The sequence below is a fragment of the Staurois parvus genome, unplaced genomic scaffold, assembly GCF_062004578.1.
Source record: "Staurois parvus isolate SC_StPar_1 unplaced genomic scaffold, SC_StPar_1.0 ptg000211l, whole genome shotgun sequence".
Lineage (NCBI taxonomy): Eukaryota > Metazoa > Chordata > Amphibia > Anura > Ranidae > Staurois > Staurois parvus.
Genome location: NW_028318007.1, coordinates 676494 through 690136, shown reverse-complemented (window position 1 = coordinate 690136; position 13643 = coordinate 676494). Strand labels below are relative to the sequence as shown.

The following is a 13643-nucleotide window of genomic DNA, read 5'->3' as shown; positions in this document are numbered from 1 at the left end:
GGCTGATGACAGTATAATCGTTAAACACGATACTCACACGTGTAACATAAAATATGAAGTTTGATTTATTGTCTCTAGAAAGGACAAAACAGGTGACGACCAGCGGTCTCTGGACACCGCACATGCCAATTTCAGGACTTTCCATACTAGTAAAATTCCCTCTCCCAATAACTGGCATATCCACAGTACTGATTAATAAATAGTTCCTCCACATGACAGTTCAGCACCGGCAAAGAATTGTGGGCATTCACCCATGGTATTCCAGCTTATTCCAATGCAGACATTAGGAGGTGTAGCTCTCGAAATGCACTTCCATACCGGCCGCTCTGGGATGCTCGGCTCTTCACCAATAACGAGAGGCACCGGAGCTGCTTGTAGCACATCTTACACTTTGTCAGTCTGCAGAAAGAGGAAAGAACAGGTTACTGGAGGGCAGACGGCCACTTTGTAGGGTAGAGGGGCAGTGTGCATATCTAAAGGCACAAGGCTTTCTATGAATTAAAAGTAGGCAACATTCGCTCAACCCAATGAGAAGCTCAATGAATAAACTCTTACCTCTCCTCCCGAGAAATGTCCACACCCACTGAGGGTGGAGCTGACAGCATGTCTGTGATCAGTGGGAGGAACCTCTGCAGCACCAACTTCAGGGAAATGCAGCCGGTCTGCACATAGCTGAGAAGACACAAAGAGGAATCAGACCAAAAAGAGGAGTAGGATGCCCCTGGAGGTGAAGGATAGATGAAGCAGGATGGCCCCTGGCAGTTGACAGCTGGGCAGCCATCACTTAATGCCAGTGTCCAATGCAGTCCCAGGTACTTACCTTTCGTATTTGCTCTGTAGGAGTTTGTCTATCTGCGGGAGGATGGTCAAACACAGATCCAGCTTCCACAGCGACCTGTAAATGACAGTTGTTAGAATCCAGGTAGAGACAGGAAATGTTCAATCGCAACTTTTAGACTTACGCTTTCTGGTTGATGATATTTAACATGTCCACAACCACCGATAAGTCATTTACTGCCACAGCGGAGTCCATGGAGGTCTGTGACACAGATGTTCAATCAATTACAGGGCAGAAACATCAAACCAGTATTATATAAATCCCCCTTCAACTGGATAGTGGTATGATCCTACATCCCCATAGATTTCCCACATCTCATTGGATAGTGGGATGACCTGAGGTTTCCACAAGAGATATCCCTAACCCACAGAATAGTGGTATGACTTGATATCCCCAGAGCTATCCCCCATTTTAATGGATAATGGTATGACCCTATATTCCCAGAGATTTCTCCCAACTCAATGGATATTAGTATGACCGGATGTCTCTAGAGATAGTCACCTGTGGTGTGATCCTACATCCCAAGGGATATCGAATCACCTAATTGAAGAATGGGTCCCCAGAGTTCTTCCCCCTTCTCACTGAACAGTGGTTTGACCCGATATACCCCCACCCATATAATTAGATAATGGAGTGACCCAAGGATATTTCACAACTGACTGGATAGTTGTATGGTCCTACAGCCCCAAGAATATACCACCACCTTACCAGATCATGGGGAAACCCTAATGATGTAGGGCTGTACCATTATCTACTTAGATGGGGATATATTTCTAAGGATGTAGGGCTGTACCACTACCCCGCAAAGATAGGGAGGTATTTCAGGGGCCATAGGGCTGTATCACTATCTACTGAAATTCAGGGGATACCTCCTTGAGACACAGGGTTGTCCCACGATCTACTTAGATGGGGAGATATTTCTGTGTCCCAAGGAGGTATCCCCTGAATTTCAGTAGATAGTGATATAGCCCTATGGCCCCTGAAATACCTACCTATCTGCGCAGGGTATTGGTACAGCCCTACGCCCCTTCCCTTCTCCTGCTCACCATCAACATTCTCCTGACCTCCGTCTTTCTTCTCTGATCCCCTCCCCCTTCGGCCAACCCTGTCTCCCTCTTCCTGGATGCCCCTCTTTCCTTCTCACACAGGAGGATTCTCTCACCTTGATGTCCCCAGTGCTCCATACCGCTCTCACTGTGTCCAGGTTGCGCATGCGGCTGGTCAGCACCATACACATTGTGTCATGCCCCTTCCGAATTTGACCCATGGCTTCCTCATCCCCAACTTCTGTTGGAGATGAGCCCTTTACCACCTGCAGAGGAAGAAGGGGGACGATGACAAACAGTTGCGGAGTGTCTGGGTAATATAAAATACCATCAACATCACTTACTGGAAGGAAGTCAGCCACCTTCAACCCGATAGGCTCCTTTCTGGCAGCAGAGATGACTGGGGGGTGGCTGGGGGTGGAAGGGGCAGCAGGGGGATCTGGGTACACTGTGGGTGTAGAAGATGCCACAGGAGGTCTGTTCAGCTGTTCACGCTGCAGGAAGGAAATAATCCAATATCAAGACAAATCCATTAGAACTAAAAGAGGTGAAGATGTGTATGAGGTGCTGTTCATGGACGAGCAATGTCATGGTGAGCACTTTTCTCCACAGTGACACCATCGCGTCATAAGATCGCATATTTCACAGGCAGACTTTATTCACCATATAGAAAAAAAATAATTCTGAACACCAACAAATGCTACAAAAAAGGCCAAAACAAATATTTCCAGATTTCTGAACTCTTCACCCTAAACACTGAGCTGGTGAAAAGATATTTTTACTTAAAGCAAAATCTATTTCTCAAAAGTACATTGAGGGTCACAGGAATTCAGAAACAGTTTATAATGCCACCTTCATGAGGTTGTGACACCAACATGCCTCAGGTTTGTGGAAAAGCAGTAGAGAGCACGATCATAAACACAGGGAGAGGGGAGGACCCGTGCCCCTCAAATGGACTCCAAGAAAAAGTTTTTACAGAGAGTACAAAGATCTTATTTTGTTTTTCATTCATTAAGGGACGCACAAATTCAGAAACAGCTGGGAGGGCCAAAAGCAGTTCAACTGAGAGGTGGGCAACAGCCACCAACAGGCCTATAAGAAAGGACTGGGAACTGTTTGCAACTCAGGACTACTTGAAAGACCAACACCCTGAATCTGAAGCAGATGAGGTGAAGCCCCCAGCCAGACAGGAGAAACTGCCAACAACCAAGGGAAGACCATAGAGGATTAAACAGGATACTCTAGACCAGGACAGGAGAGAAGAGATAACTGCCAAGGGGAACGATACCAACCAAAAGAACATACATCCTGAACTATCAAGAGGCTGTGAAACCAAAAAAACCCACCAAAACAGTTGGAGCATCATAACTACCGGACAAGCAAGAAATAGACCAAAAATGTTGTGTGGTCAACAGAAAACAATAAAAAAAAAAAATACACGAAGACAAGTATACTGCATCCCCAGCCTGATGCAAGAGAACACCAAAAGAAAACAAAAAGGATGGGCAAAAAACATTCACATCAACACCAGGAGGTGTCATTGGGGTCTTCTAGAGGAACTCTGCAGGACCTGCCAAACCTTGAGCAAAGAACACGGTTCTAATAATTATCAGACATGCCCTATACAAGAAAGTATCTATAGTCCTAGAGCAAGCGACAGAAACCTTATCCACACAGCTAAGAACATCCACCTAATTAAGAGCATGACCAAGGAAGGATTTGGAGACTCCGTCATAGAAGGACCATCTCCAGATAATCAGGTCACACAAAGGTCTCTGAACACACTGTATCATCAACAGGGAATACCTAACCTAAGGATTCCAGTGTGTTCTTCCTACTGAAAATCCAGAAGACTGCAGAGCCCTCCAGTGATGATTTCTGTCTGCCATGCATAAAATAAAACCTCTTCTTTTGGTAAGGAGACACTGGCTGAGGTGCGTCAAAAGCCCATGAATTGTCTCGAAGTAACCCATGCAGTTGAAAACAGAACTCCACGTCATCCAGTGTAGGGACTAGGGTTTTGGCCAGTCACAGGGAGGACTCTCAAACCTTCCTAGAGTTGAAGGCCCAGCAACACCCTAGGAGATATCAAAGAGTCCAACTCAGTTAGCAAACTTACAGTGGGATCTCTCGAAGAAGCACTGACCATCAGTTCCAGAGAAAGAGACTAAAGCCCAACGAATGGGAACACCAGAAAAGATTCACTACTGTGTGCACTTACCATAGAATATTAGTGAGTGATAGCTGAAGGAGATGCCAGACACATGGGGTGCCCTGAATAAAATTACCCAAGGACACATCCAGAGGTACTAACAGCACCTCGCTTGTAGAAGTGGGAGCACACCTTCATACAGAAGTCTAATTAGAGGAGTCAGCTGATCTCTGTCTTCAAACCCTAAGGATGAGTGGGGATTAAGCTCTTAAAGCTGATAAGTACTTGGTGGCAAAGATGAAGGAGAAGGATAGGATTCCTCCAACCCCTCAAAGGACTTCCCCCACACTTCCTAAATTTCAGACAACAGTATGAGGATGTGGTGCCTTAAGAACAGTCGAGAGCGACAGTGGTCACAAGCCTGGACTGGTTTAAGTGCCCAGAGTCTGTAGTGGATTGCACCAGAGCACATTTACAGACTTTGGGGGCAGAATTCCCAAGTAACTGAGTACAGGCAGCAAGAAAATCCAGAATGGACATGGAAGTCCCTGTGGACATAGGGGAGGCCTTGGCCTCTCCTGACAGAGCTGAAGAAGACTCTGATGACAACCCTATCACAAAAAGGGTCCCAAGTTCCAGGTATCGGTTCCTTCTGGGGATACCAAATAAACACACCCAGAACCACTAGAAGAGTATGAGCTGATGTTACCCAAGGCAGTGGGACTGTCCTCTGCGTGTCCTTGCGAAAATATGCTGGCCCAGTATGTAGCATAGCCTCAGGTACTCATAGACCCAGGCAGCTGGTGCTGATGAGGGATAAGTAGCCAGAGGAGACCAAATCAAAGTAGGCATTCAAAGGAACCAAACCAGAGATTCATGTGGTGCTTCAAGAATAGGAGCAGCAGGGCGGCGGTGCTTTCTCTGGGCTAAACAGTTGGAAAGAGCGCAGAACGTGTGGCACTCTACTGATCGTATGATGTCAATTCTCATTTCCTCAGCCTTAACCTTAACTGCAGTAAAACCAGCAGTGGTGCATTATTTCAATAGGTGCTAAACAGTGGAACAGTGAGGTAGCCTCCCAGTGCTTCAGCCAATACAGCCTTGTTGAGCAATTCTTCAGAGACAGGGTCACACTTGGGACTGTGCCATGACTCTGGACTCGGAAAGTGCTAACCATACACAAAGGTGTCCATATTGCACAGGCTCAGTGCCCGAAGATCCCAATCCAAGCTAGCCTTCCAACATTCAGTCCAGCAAAGGTTCAAGTACGGCCTCCAAAGCTAGGGCTGAGGAAATGGTAATCTAAATAGCTGCTGTACAGAGATGAGCTCAGGAAAGAAACTTGATTAAAGTCACTGAAGACTAAATTCCACAAAGCAAGGAAGGCTAACAAAAAAATAATTAAACTTTTTTCAGCAGAGAGGAAAAAAAAGGCATCCAACCTCCAAGGAAACTAGCAAAAAATGAGGCACGCTAGGCATTGGTGTGGTTATAATGGAATGGCCACAATGTTTCGGTTTCCAGTGTCCAAATCTCCTGTAGACAGCAGTATAACTCAGCAGTATATAATATATGAATTCTTGTGTTCCTCAATGGAAAAGAAAGAAACTTCAATAAAAAAAAAAAAATACACCAGAAGTTCACCAGGCCTTTCAAGACCCAAATCTTCACAGCACATCTCATCTTTTTCTTAGAACACAAAATAGACTTACATTTTTCTTTATGGCGGTGACCGGTGTGACAACTTCTGCTGCTGGCGGGACAGACTCCTTCACAGGGACACATTCTAAAGAACACAACATGGACAGTGACAATGGGCAGACAGGAAATGGGGTCCTAAATACAGGCTGTTATGGTCATCACAGTAAACACACAACTTCCTCTTACCATCTTCTGGGGGGGCCGGGAAAGGCTCGCTGTCACGTGGAGGAGTCCGTGCTAAAAATGTGAAAAATAAAATATGGAGATGGGAAAATACATACATAGACAGCAAACAGGTTGGTACAGAGGAGCGCAGGATGGGGAGTGTACAAGGAACACAGTGAAGACGGGGAAATACCTGACAGGCAAAAAAGGGGAGAAGTGGCCAGAAAAGGTAAAATGGCAGCAGAGGAGGGCAGGATGGGCTGTGTAAGTGGGCACACACTGGTAACAGGTTAAGGGTCTGGCACGCACAGAGGTAGAGAAGATGGCAGGGAGGGTAAAGTGATGGCAGAGAAAAAACTGGCAGGGTCAGAGGGGAAGGAGAGGGCAGGGTGGGTAAAGTGGTGTCAGAAAAGGGCAGGGTGGGTAAAGTGGTCGCAGAGGAAGTGCTGGCAAGGTCAGAGGGGAAGGAGACAAAAGGGCAGAGGAAGAGCTGGCAGTGTCAGAGGGGGACAAGAGGAGGGCAAAGTGGTGACAAAAGAAGGGTTTGCAGGCAGGAGATCCCTGGACTCACAGATTGCATTCTTCGGTTGGAAGATTTCATTGAACTCCTCTGGATTCTGGATCTCAGCACTGGACTCCTTCTCATCCTCATCACTGCTCGGACTCGCTCTGTGGATATCAGATAAATATGGGGATTACAACAGAAATGTTTAGATAAAGGACATGTCTCTCCTGCATACGGGATTCGAGTCTTGGTGTCTCTGATGTCAGGGCAGTGTGTTATTTCTCTGTTTTGGAGGGGTTTTATTATATAGATTTAGGGCCACGTTTCTCACCTCTTTGGTTTGCTGCAGGTGGTAGACGGTCTCTCATAGATTCTCCTCAATGAGGATGCGGAGGGTGTCGGCTGACTGATGGGGATCTCAGTTGGAAGAGACCCCTGTGGCTCTGATCCAATTAGTTTCACACGGTTCAGGTCTACCACAAAGGAGGAGACATTTGTCTGGGCAATAGAGACACCAATCTGCAAAAACAAAAAAACACTCTATGGTGACACCAGTACAACACCACTAATTAGCACACAGCCTCCCCCCCATTCCCCTTCAGCACATACCCTCCCTATCACCAACCAGGACATAGAACACCAAATCACCCCCTCCCCAAACTCACTCTACCCATCTAGCTCATATACAGTGCCCACCCTTTCCTGACCAGAACACAGACACCTGCCCTTGACCCCCTCCCACCACTATCAAACACACAGAGACTTGCCCTACCCCTGTTCCCCACCACCAGCACACACACCCTCCAAAATGCCTCTCACTGACCAGCACACAAACCACTCCTGAACAATCCCTCCTGGCCATCATAGACAACCTCTCCTAAACTACCTCCCCCCACTCTCCCCATTAACACACAGACACCGTCTCTATCCCCAACCCTGCTTCCTACCAGCTGGTTGTTGCAGAGGGACAGGTCAGAGACTTTGCCCCATGACACAGGGACGGTATCAAAGCAGCGCTCAGGTTCCCAGCCATAGACTCGAAGAGCATCGCGGCCTCCACAGAAGAGACATCCGCCATCACCACTGAACAGAATCGTTCTAAAAAGGGACAGACATACAATATTACTACTAAAATCAGAAAACCTGAGAAGATGGATCTACATTCCAACACATTGCCAATGTCATTTCTCTGGCATATTCTAATTGGTTGCTAAAAGCAACAGCACCTCCCCTGTCTGACTTTACTAAGGAGCAATTGGAGGAGCTGAGAAGATAGTGGAGCCCAGGCAGGGGGATGCCAATCTGCAGATAAATACCAGGATGTAGGCCAGCTGTGTCATGTGACAGAAGGGCCAACAGATTCCACCTAAGCTCAGAGATGGGTAAAGGAACCAAAGAAGAATCTGTTGTCTATAGAAGCCTTTTTCAACCAAGATGCCTTCACAAAATGTCTAAAAATTGCCCAAAAATTGTATACAAGCCAGCGAGTGGATCAAGCCTGCCTTTTAGCTACTCAAAGCCACAGGTTTTCATTGTACACCATTACAACTTTCTGGCCACTGGTGTCCTAACAACCAATGACGTCATTGGTTGATAAGGAGGACGTTGGACATCTGCACCGCACCGCACCTTTGTTTGCCCCTCCCCTGCCCCTCTCCATTAGCACTGGGGTCACATTAGCTAAATGAGGGAGAAAAAGTGATGGAGAAGAGAAACATTGGAATACTAGTCAGTACCAATGTGCAAAGGCATATTTGCTTCGGAAGAATAAATCACCTGTGATTGGCTGTCCATTGTAGTGTAAGGCTGCGCACAGACAAGAGACGGCAGACATGTTTGCTCTCTGCCATAGACATGTATGCTCAGTCCTACTGCTAGTGGCCACATTATTACCCGTCCAATCACTGTTCCTGTGCGACAGCAGTCAGGGGCTCCCTAAACTCACAGACATGAATTTGTCATCCAATCAGATCATGTTCATAGGTTTCTGAGGATGCTGGGAAGGAAGCTCTATGGGATGAATACAACATGTCCCGGCCCACAATCCCCAGCAGTAAGTCTCACCTGAAAGGAGTCGCTTCTCCTTCCACACAGCCAACCAGCTGGAACTTCTCCAGATCCCAGAACCTCACAGTCCTGCAATACCAAGAGAGTGAGATTGAGAATAACGGGATACACGTCACCAAATACAGAGAGAAGTCTGCCCCTCTCCTTACCTGTCTGCACTCGCTGAGGCCAGCAAATACTCATTGGGGTGAAACTCCACAATCTGGACCGGCCCCCGGTGTTCCGTAAACTCTGACATAATCTTCCCGGCACTCAAATCCCAGAGCTGGAGGGCAACATGGAGTCAGTGGAGTAAATGCTGGTATGTCTACAAATACCCTTATGCCCCATGACCCAGACATCCCCACCCCTATATTATACCATTTACAAACATTGCCTTCCCTCATTATCCCCTCCCTCCTAGATTGTAAGCTGCAAGGAGCAGAGCCCTTGAACCCCTCGTGTATTGCATTGTATTGTTATTGTACTGTCTCATGTATTGTCTCCCATTGTAATGTACAGCGCTGAGCGAACGGTTGGCGCTTTATAAATACTGTATAATAATAATAAAATAATAATAATTATCTTACTATAGACCATCTACAGACATCGCTGCCGCCGCCGCCGCCCCCCCCTTATCCCAGGTCAGACTGTCTACATACATTGCCTTCCCCTATTATATTACTATAGACCATCTACAGACATCACCCCCCCATTATCCCAAGTCAGACTATCTACATACATTGCCTTCCCCTGTTATCCAAGCTCAGGCCATCTATAGTTTCCCCAACACAGCAGTATATACTGTAAACTCTTCATTACTCTGGGTAGGAAATCTGCCACTAACCTTCACACTGCTGTCCTCTGAAGAGGATGCCAGCCACTTGCCATCCGGGCTGAACCGCAGACAGCGCACAGCTTGTGTGTGACCCTGCAGAAGGAAGAGAAGAAGTCATAACTGAAGGAGTAACATGGTGACTACAGGTGGCTGTAGGCAGCGCTACACTCACCTTATATCGAAACACACAACCTTTCCTCCGCACATCCCAGAGCTGTACAACACAGAGAGAAACAACATATCAGAATCAGATTACAGCCAAGATGAGAAACCAGATTTCACTTCACTGGTTCAGAAGAGACATTCAAGAGCCCTCACTGGACGGATTCCTGTTCAGCAGAACACAGACACTCCACAACAACTTCTACACACACATGGCTAACAATGGCAGAACAAAACGTCTGACCAATAGACTGAGCATCCTCTCAACCAATCAGCTTCTCACTTTCCTATAGGGAAGACACCGATTGGTTGCTGGGAGAGACACAGACTGTCCTTCACACAACTGACATGTTTGTACCTTAATATTTGTGTCAAGGGACCCGGATGCCACAAATTCCCCATAGGGATGGAAATCCAGACTGCAAATGCTGGCCTTGTGACCCATTAACGTTCTCTGTACTGAGGAGAGGAAGACGTTACACACAGACATCAAGATTCAGCTTTTATAGAGAAAAACTCAAGCTGGTAACTTAGATCTTACTCTTGGCTTCTTCCATATTCCAAATCCGCAAAGATCCAGACTGCGATCCGGCAACAATCAGCTTCTCCGATGGGTTGAACCTCACGCTCTCCACTGGGGATGTGTGACCGGTCAGACTCTACCATACCAAACAAATTGAAGTTATATTGGGGGGGAAGCAGAGAGACAGAGATGATGGGATGAGGGGGGAGAGAGAGACAGAGATGTAGTGGGGGGGGGGGGGGTGCGCAGAGAGATGGAGAGGTGGGAAAAACAGAAACCGTGAGGGGAGGAGGCACATGAAAAGTTGGAGGGGGGTGGGGGTGATGTAGGGACACACAGAACAATGTACAGAGGAACAGTAGCAGATCACAAACTGCTCTCACCATGATGCAGTTGGGTTTATTCACGGACCACAGGTTGACTCGGCAGTCCTCTCCCCCCGTGGCCAAGAGACGGCCTGAACTCTTCCCCAATGCCACAGCTGACACATTGCTGGCGTGAGCAACAAACTCCTCTACAAGATGTGAAGAGACAATATGAGGAGGAGGGACAAGACAGAGTGAATAGACAACACGGAGAAGACAGACAGACACACATCACAGACAAGACAGGAGCACAGGCAGGCAGGCAGATGACATGGTCAAAACGGGCAGCCAGTCAGATAGACGACACGGACGGGGCGGGCAGCCGGACGACACGGACGGGGCGGGCAGCCGGACGACACGGACGGGGCGGGCAGCCGGACGACACGGACGGGGCCGGCAGCCGGACGACACGGACGGGGCCGGCAGCCGGACGACACGGACGGGGCCGGCAGCCGGACGACACGGACGGGGCCGGCAGCCGGACGACACGGACGGGGCCGGCAGCCGGACGACACGGACGGGGCCGGCAGCCGGACGACACGGACGGGGCCGGCAGCCGGACGACACGGACGGGGCCGGCAGCCGGACGACACGGACGGGGCCGGCAGCTAGTCAGATGGACGACGCCGACGGAACCGACAGACGGACGACGCCGACAGACGGACGACGCCAACAGACGGTTGGGGCCAACACGGACGGGGCCGACAGACGGACGACACGGACGGGGCCGACAGACGGACGGGGCCGACAGACAACACGGACGGGGCCGACAGACTTACGCAGCTTCCATGTAGTTTTCGTCATCCCCGGCGCAGCCATGTTGGTGTGTAGCTGGGAGAATTCTGCCCCCAGAGGGGTCGGACCCCCCAGTAACCGGCCTTGGTGGACAACTATGAAGTATCACATAGGGTACCTGCCAGACAAAACATAGTTATCATTATAGAGGATTTATATTATTATTATTATCCAGAAGAAGAGGGGCACAGGGGAGGGGAGGGGGCACAGAGGAGTGAGGGACACACAGGGAGGGCAGGGGGCACAGAAGAGGGGGGGACACACAGGGAGGGCAGGGGGCACAGAGGAGGGGGGGACACACAGGGTGGGCAGGGGGCACAGAGGAGGGGGGGCACACAGGGAGGGCAGGGGGCACAGAGGAGGGGGGAGGGGGACACACAGGGAGGGCAGGGGAACAGAGGAGGGGGACACACAGGGAGGGCAGGGGGCACAGAGGAGGGGAGAACACACCGGGAGGGCAGGGGGCACAGAGGAGGGGAGAACACACCGGGAGGGCAGGGGGCACAGAGGAGGGGAGAACACACCGGGAGGGCAGGGGGCACAGAGGAGGGGAGAACACACCGGGAGGGCAGGGGGCACAGAGGAGGGGAGAACACACCGGGAGGGCAGGGGGCACAGAGGAGGGGAGAACACACCGGGAGGGCAGGGGGCACAGAGGAGGGGAGAACACACCGGGAGGGCAGGGGGCACAGAGGGGGGGACACACAGGGAGGGCAGGGGGCACAGATGAGGGGGGGCACACAGGGAGGGCAGGGGGCACAGATGAGGGGGGCACACAGGAAGGGCAGGGGGCACAGATGAGGGGGGGCACACAGGGAGGGCAGGGGGCACAGATGAGGGGGGGCACACAGGGAGGGCAGGGGGCACAGATGAGGGGGGGCACACAGGGAGGGCAGGGGGCACAGAGGAGGGGAGAACACATCGGGAGGGCAGGGGGCACAGAGGAGGGAGAACACAGCGGGAGGGCAGGGGGCACAGAGGAGAACACATCGGGAGGGCAGGGGGCACAGAGGGGGGGGGACACACAGGGAGGGCAGGGGGCACAGAGGAGAACACATCGGGAGGGCAGGGGGCACAGGGGGGGGGGGACACACAGGGAGGGCAGGGGGCACAGAGGAGAACACATCGGGAGGGCAGGGGGCACAGGGGGGGGGGGACACACAGGGAGGGCAGGGGGCACACACAGGGAGGGCAGGGGGCACAGAGGGGGGACACACAGGGAGGGCAGGGGGTACAGAGGAGGGGGGCACACAGGGAGGGCAGGGGGCACAGAGGAGGGGAGAACACATCGGGAGGGCAGGGGGCACAGAGGAGAACACATCGGGAGGGCAGGGGGCACAGAGGAGAACACATCGGGAGGGCAGGGGGCACAGAGGGGGGGGGGCACACAGGGAGGGCAGGGGGCACACACAGGGAGGGCAGGGGCACAGAGGGGGGACACACAGGGAGGGCAGGGGGCACAGAGGAGGGGGGCACATAGGGAGGGCAGGGGACACACATAGGGAGGGGGGGGGACACAGAAGAAGAAAGAGAGGGAGGGACAGAGGGGAGAAAGGGGGAGGTGGGTGGAGGACAAGGAAAGGCACAGGGGAAGGAAGGGGGGCAGAATGGTAAGGCAGGGGGCACACACCTCTCCTATCCTTCCCCAGGGGGTCTCTCACCTCTCCGCTTTCACGGGGGTCTCAGGTGTTGGTCACGTGTTCTTATGTCTTCTCTCCCACTCGCTGTTCCCTGACAACCAACTTCACAACAAAGCTCCGGACCCCGCCCCCAACGGTGAGCGTCTACATCATTCTGTCGCGCCGAGTGATCCCCGTGGCCATACCAGTTCCTGGCAGTGGAGTCTCCGCCCCCTATGTGACTGAGCTACAAGGACCCTCCCCATTGAACTCAATTAGGGTTTATGCAGATACCGGGCCAAAACAAGATGGGGGTAGAGAAGGAGTAGGTTTACCGGGCGTTGTGTTGAGGAGGGGGGTGCACAGGAAGGTGGGGGGGCTAATGGGGGGAGCTTTAGGTTTTCACCTTCCTTTCAGCCTGCAGGTGGCGGAAGAGAGCTGGCGCTGAGACTGAGAACTCACTTTAGTCACAATGCGGGCCGATGGGTAGTGAGGGCGGAAATGCTCTTCTTCCTGAACAACCTTGTCATGTGACATATAACGTGACCTAAGAGGGGAAAGAAGGAGGAGCTACCTTCATTCTGGGCTGAATGATCTGTAAGTAAAAGGGGGAGGGAACTGAGCACCACACCCTCCTCCTCAGACCTCTCCACTCCTCCTCAGACTCCTCCCCTCCTCCTCAGACCTCTCTTCTCCTCAGACCTCTCTTCTCCTCCTCATCAGACCCCTCCCCTCTTCCTCCTCAGACCCCTCCCCTCCTCCTTAGACCTCTCCTCTCCTTCTCAGACCCCTCCTCTCCTTCTCATAACCCTCCTCTCCTCCTCAGACCTCTCCTCTCCTTCTCATAACCCACCCCTCCTCAGACCTCTGCACTCCTCCTCAGACCCC

At 51.2% G+C, this 13643-nt stretch overlaps 1 protein-coding gene across 2 annotated transcripts; it reads right to left on the bottom strand.

The window, feature by feature from the left end:
- Nucleotides 1–47: 47 nt before the first annotated feature.
- KATNB1 (katanin regulatory subunit B1) lies at nt 48–13345 on the bottom strand. Of its 2 annotated transcripts, none has more exons than XM_089678897.1 (20): nt 12767–13345; nt 11121–11254; nt 10360–10490; nt 9995–10112; nt 9812–9912; nt 9464–9505; nt 9301–9384; nt 8624–8739; nt 8472–8543; nt 7355–7505; nt 6739–6926; nt 6474–6571; nt 5924–5974; nt 5749–5822; nt 2229–2378; nt 2001–2150; nt 963–1039; nt 821–895; nt 556–672; nt 48–399 (listed from the first exon to the last, which is right to left on the bottom strand). In XM_089678897.1, exons 2-20 carry the CDS (start codon nt 11158–11160, stop codon nt 267–269), a joined length of 1968 nt encoding a protein of 655 aa, XP_089535023.1. In that variant the 5' UTR covers nt 11161–11254; nt 12767–13345; the 3' UTR covers nt 48–266. The 2 variants fall into 2 exon arrangements, with proteins under 2 accessions (XP_089535023.1, XP_089535022.1); XM_089678896.1 differs by having other exon boundaries at nt 12798–13344.
- Nucleotides 13346–13643: the final 298 nt, after the last annotated feature.

Excerpts from the sequence above, each read along its gene's own strand:
- KATNB1 (XM_089678897.1), bottom strand. The coding sequence starts at position 11,160 with ATGGCTGCGCCGGGGATGACGAAAACTACATGGAAGCTGC. Across the intron at positions 9,385-9,463 it reads GTTGTGTGTTTCGATATAAG|GGTCACACACAAGCTGTGCG; the intron begins GTGAGTGTAGCG and ends TTCCTTCTGCAG. Across the intron at positions 673-820 it reads CTACAGAGCAAATACGAAAG|CTATGTGCAGACCGGCTGCA; the intron begins GTAAGTACCTGG and ends GTGTCTTCTCAG.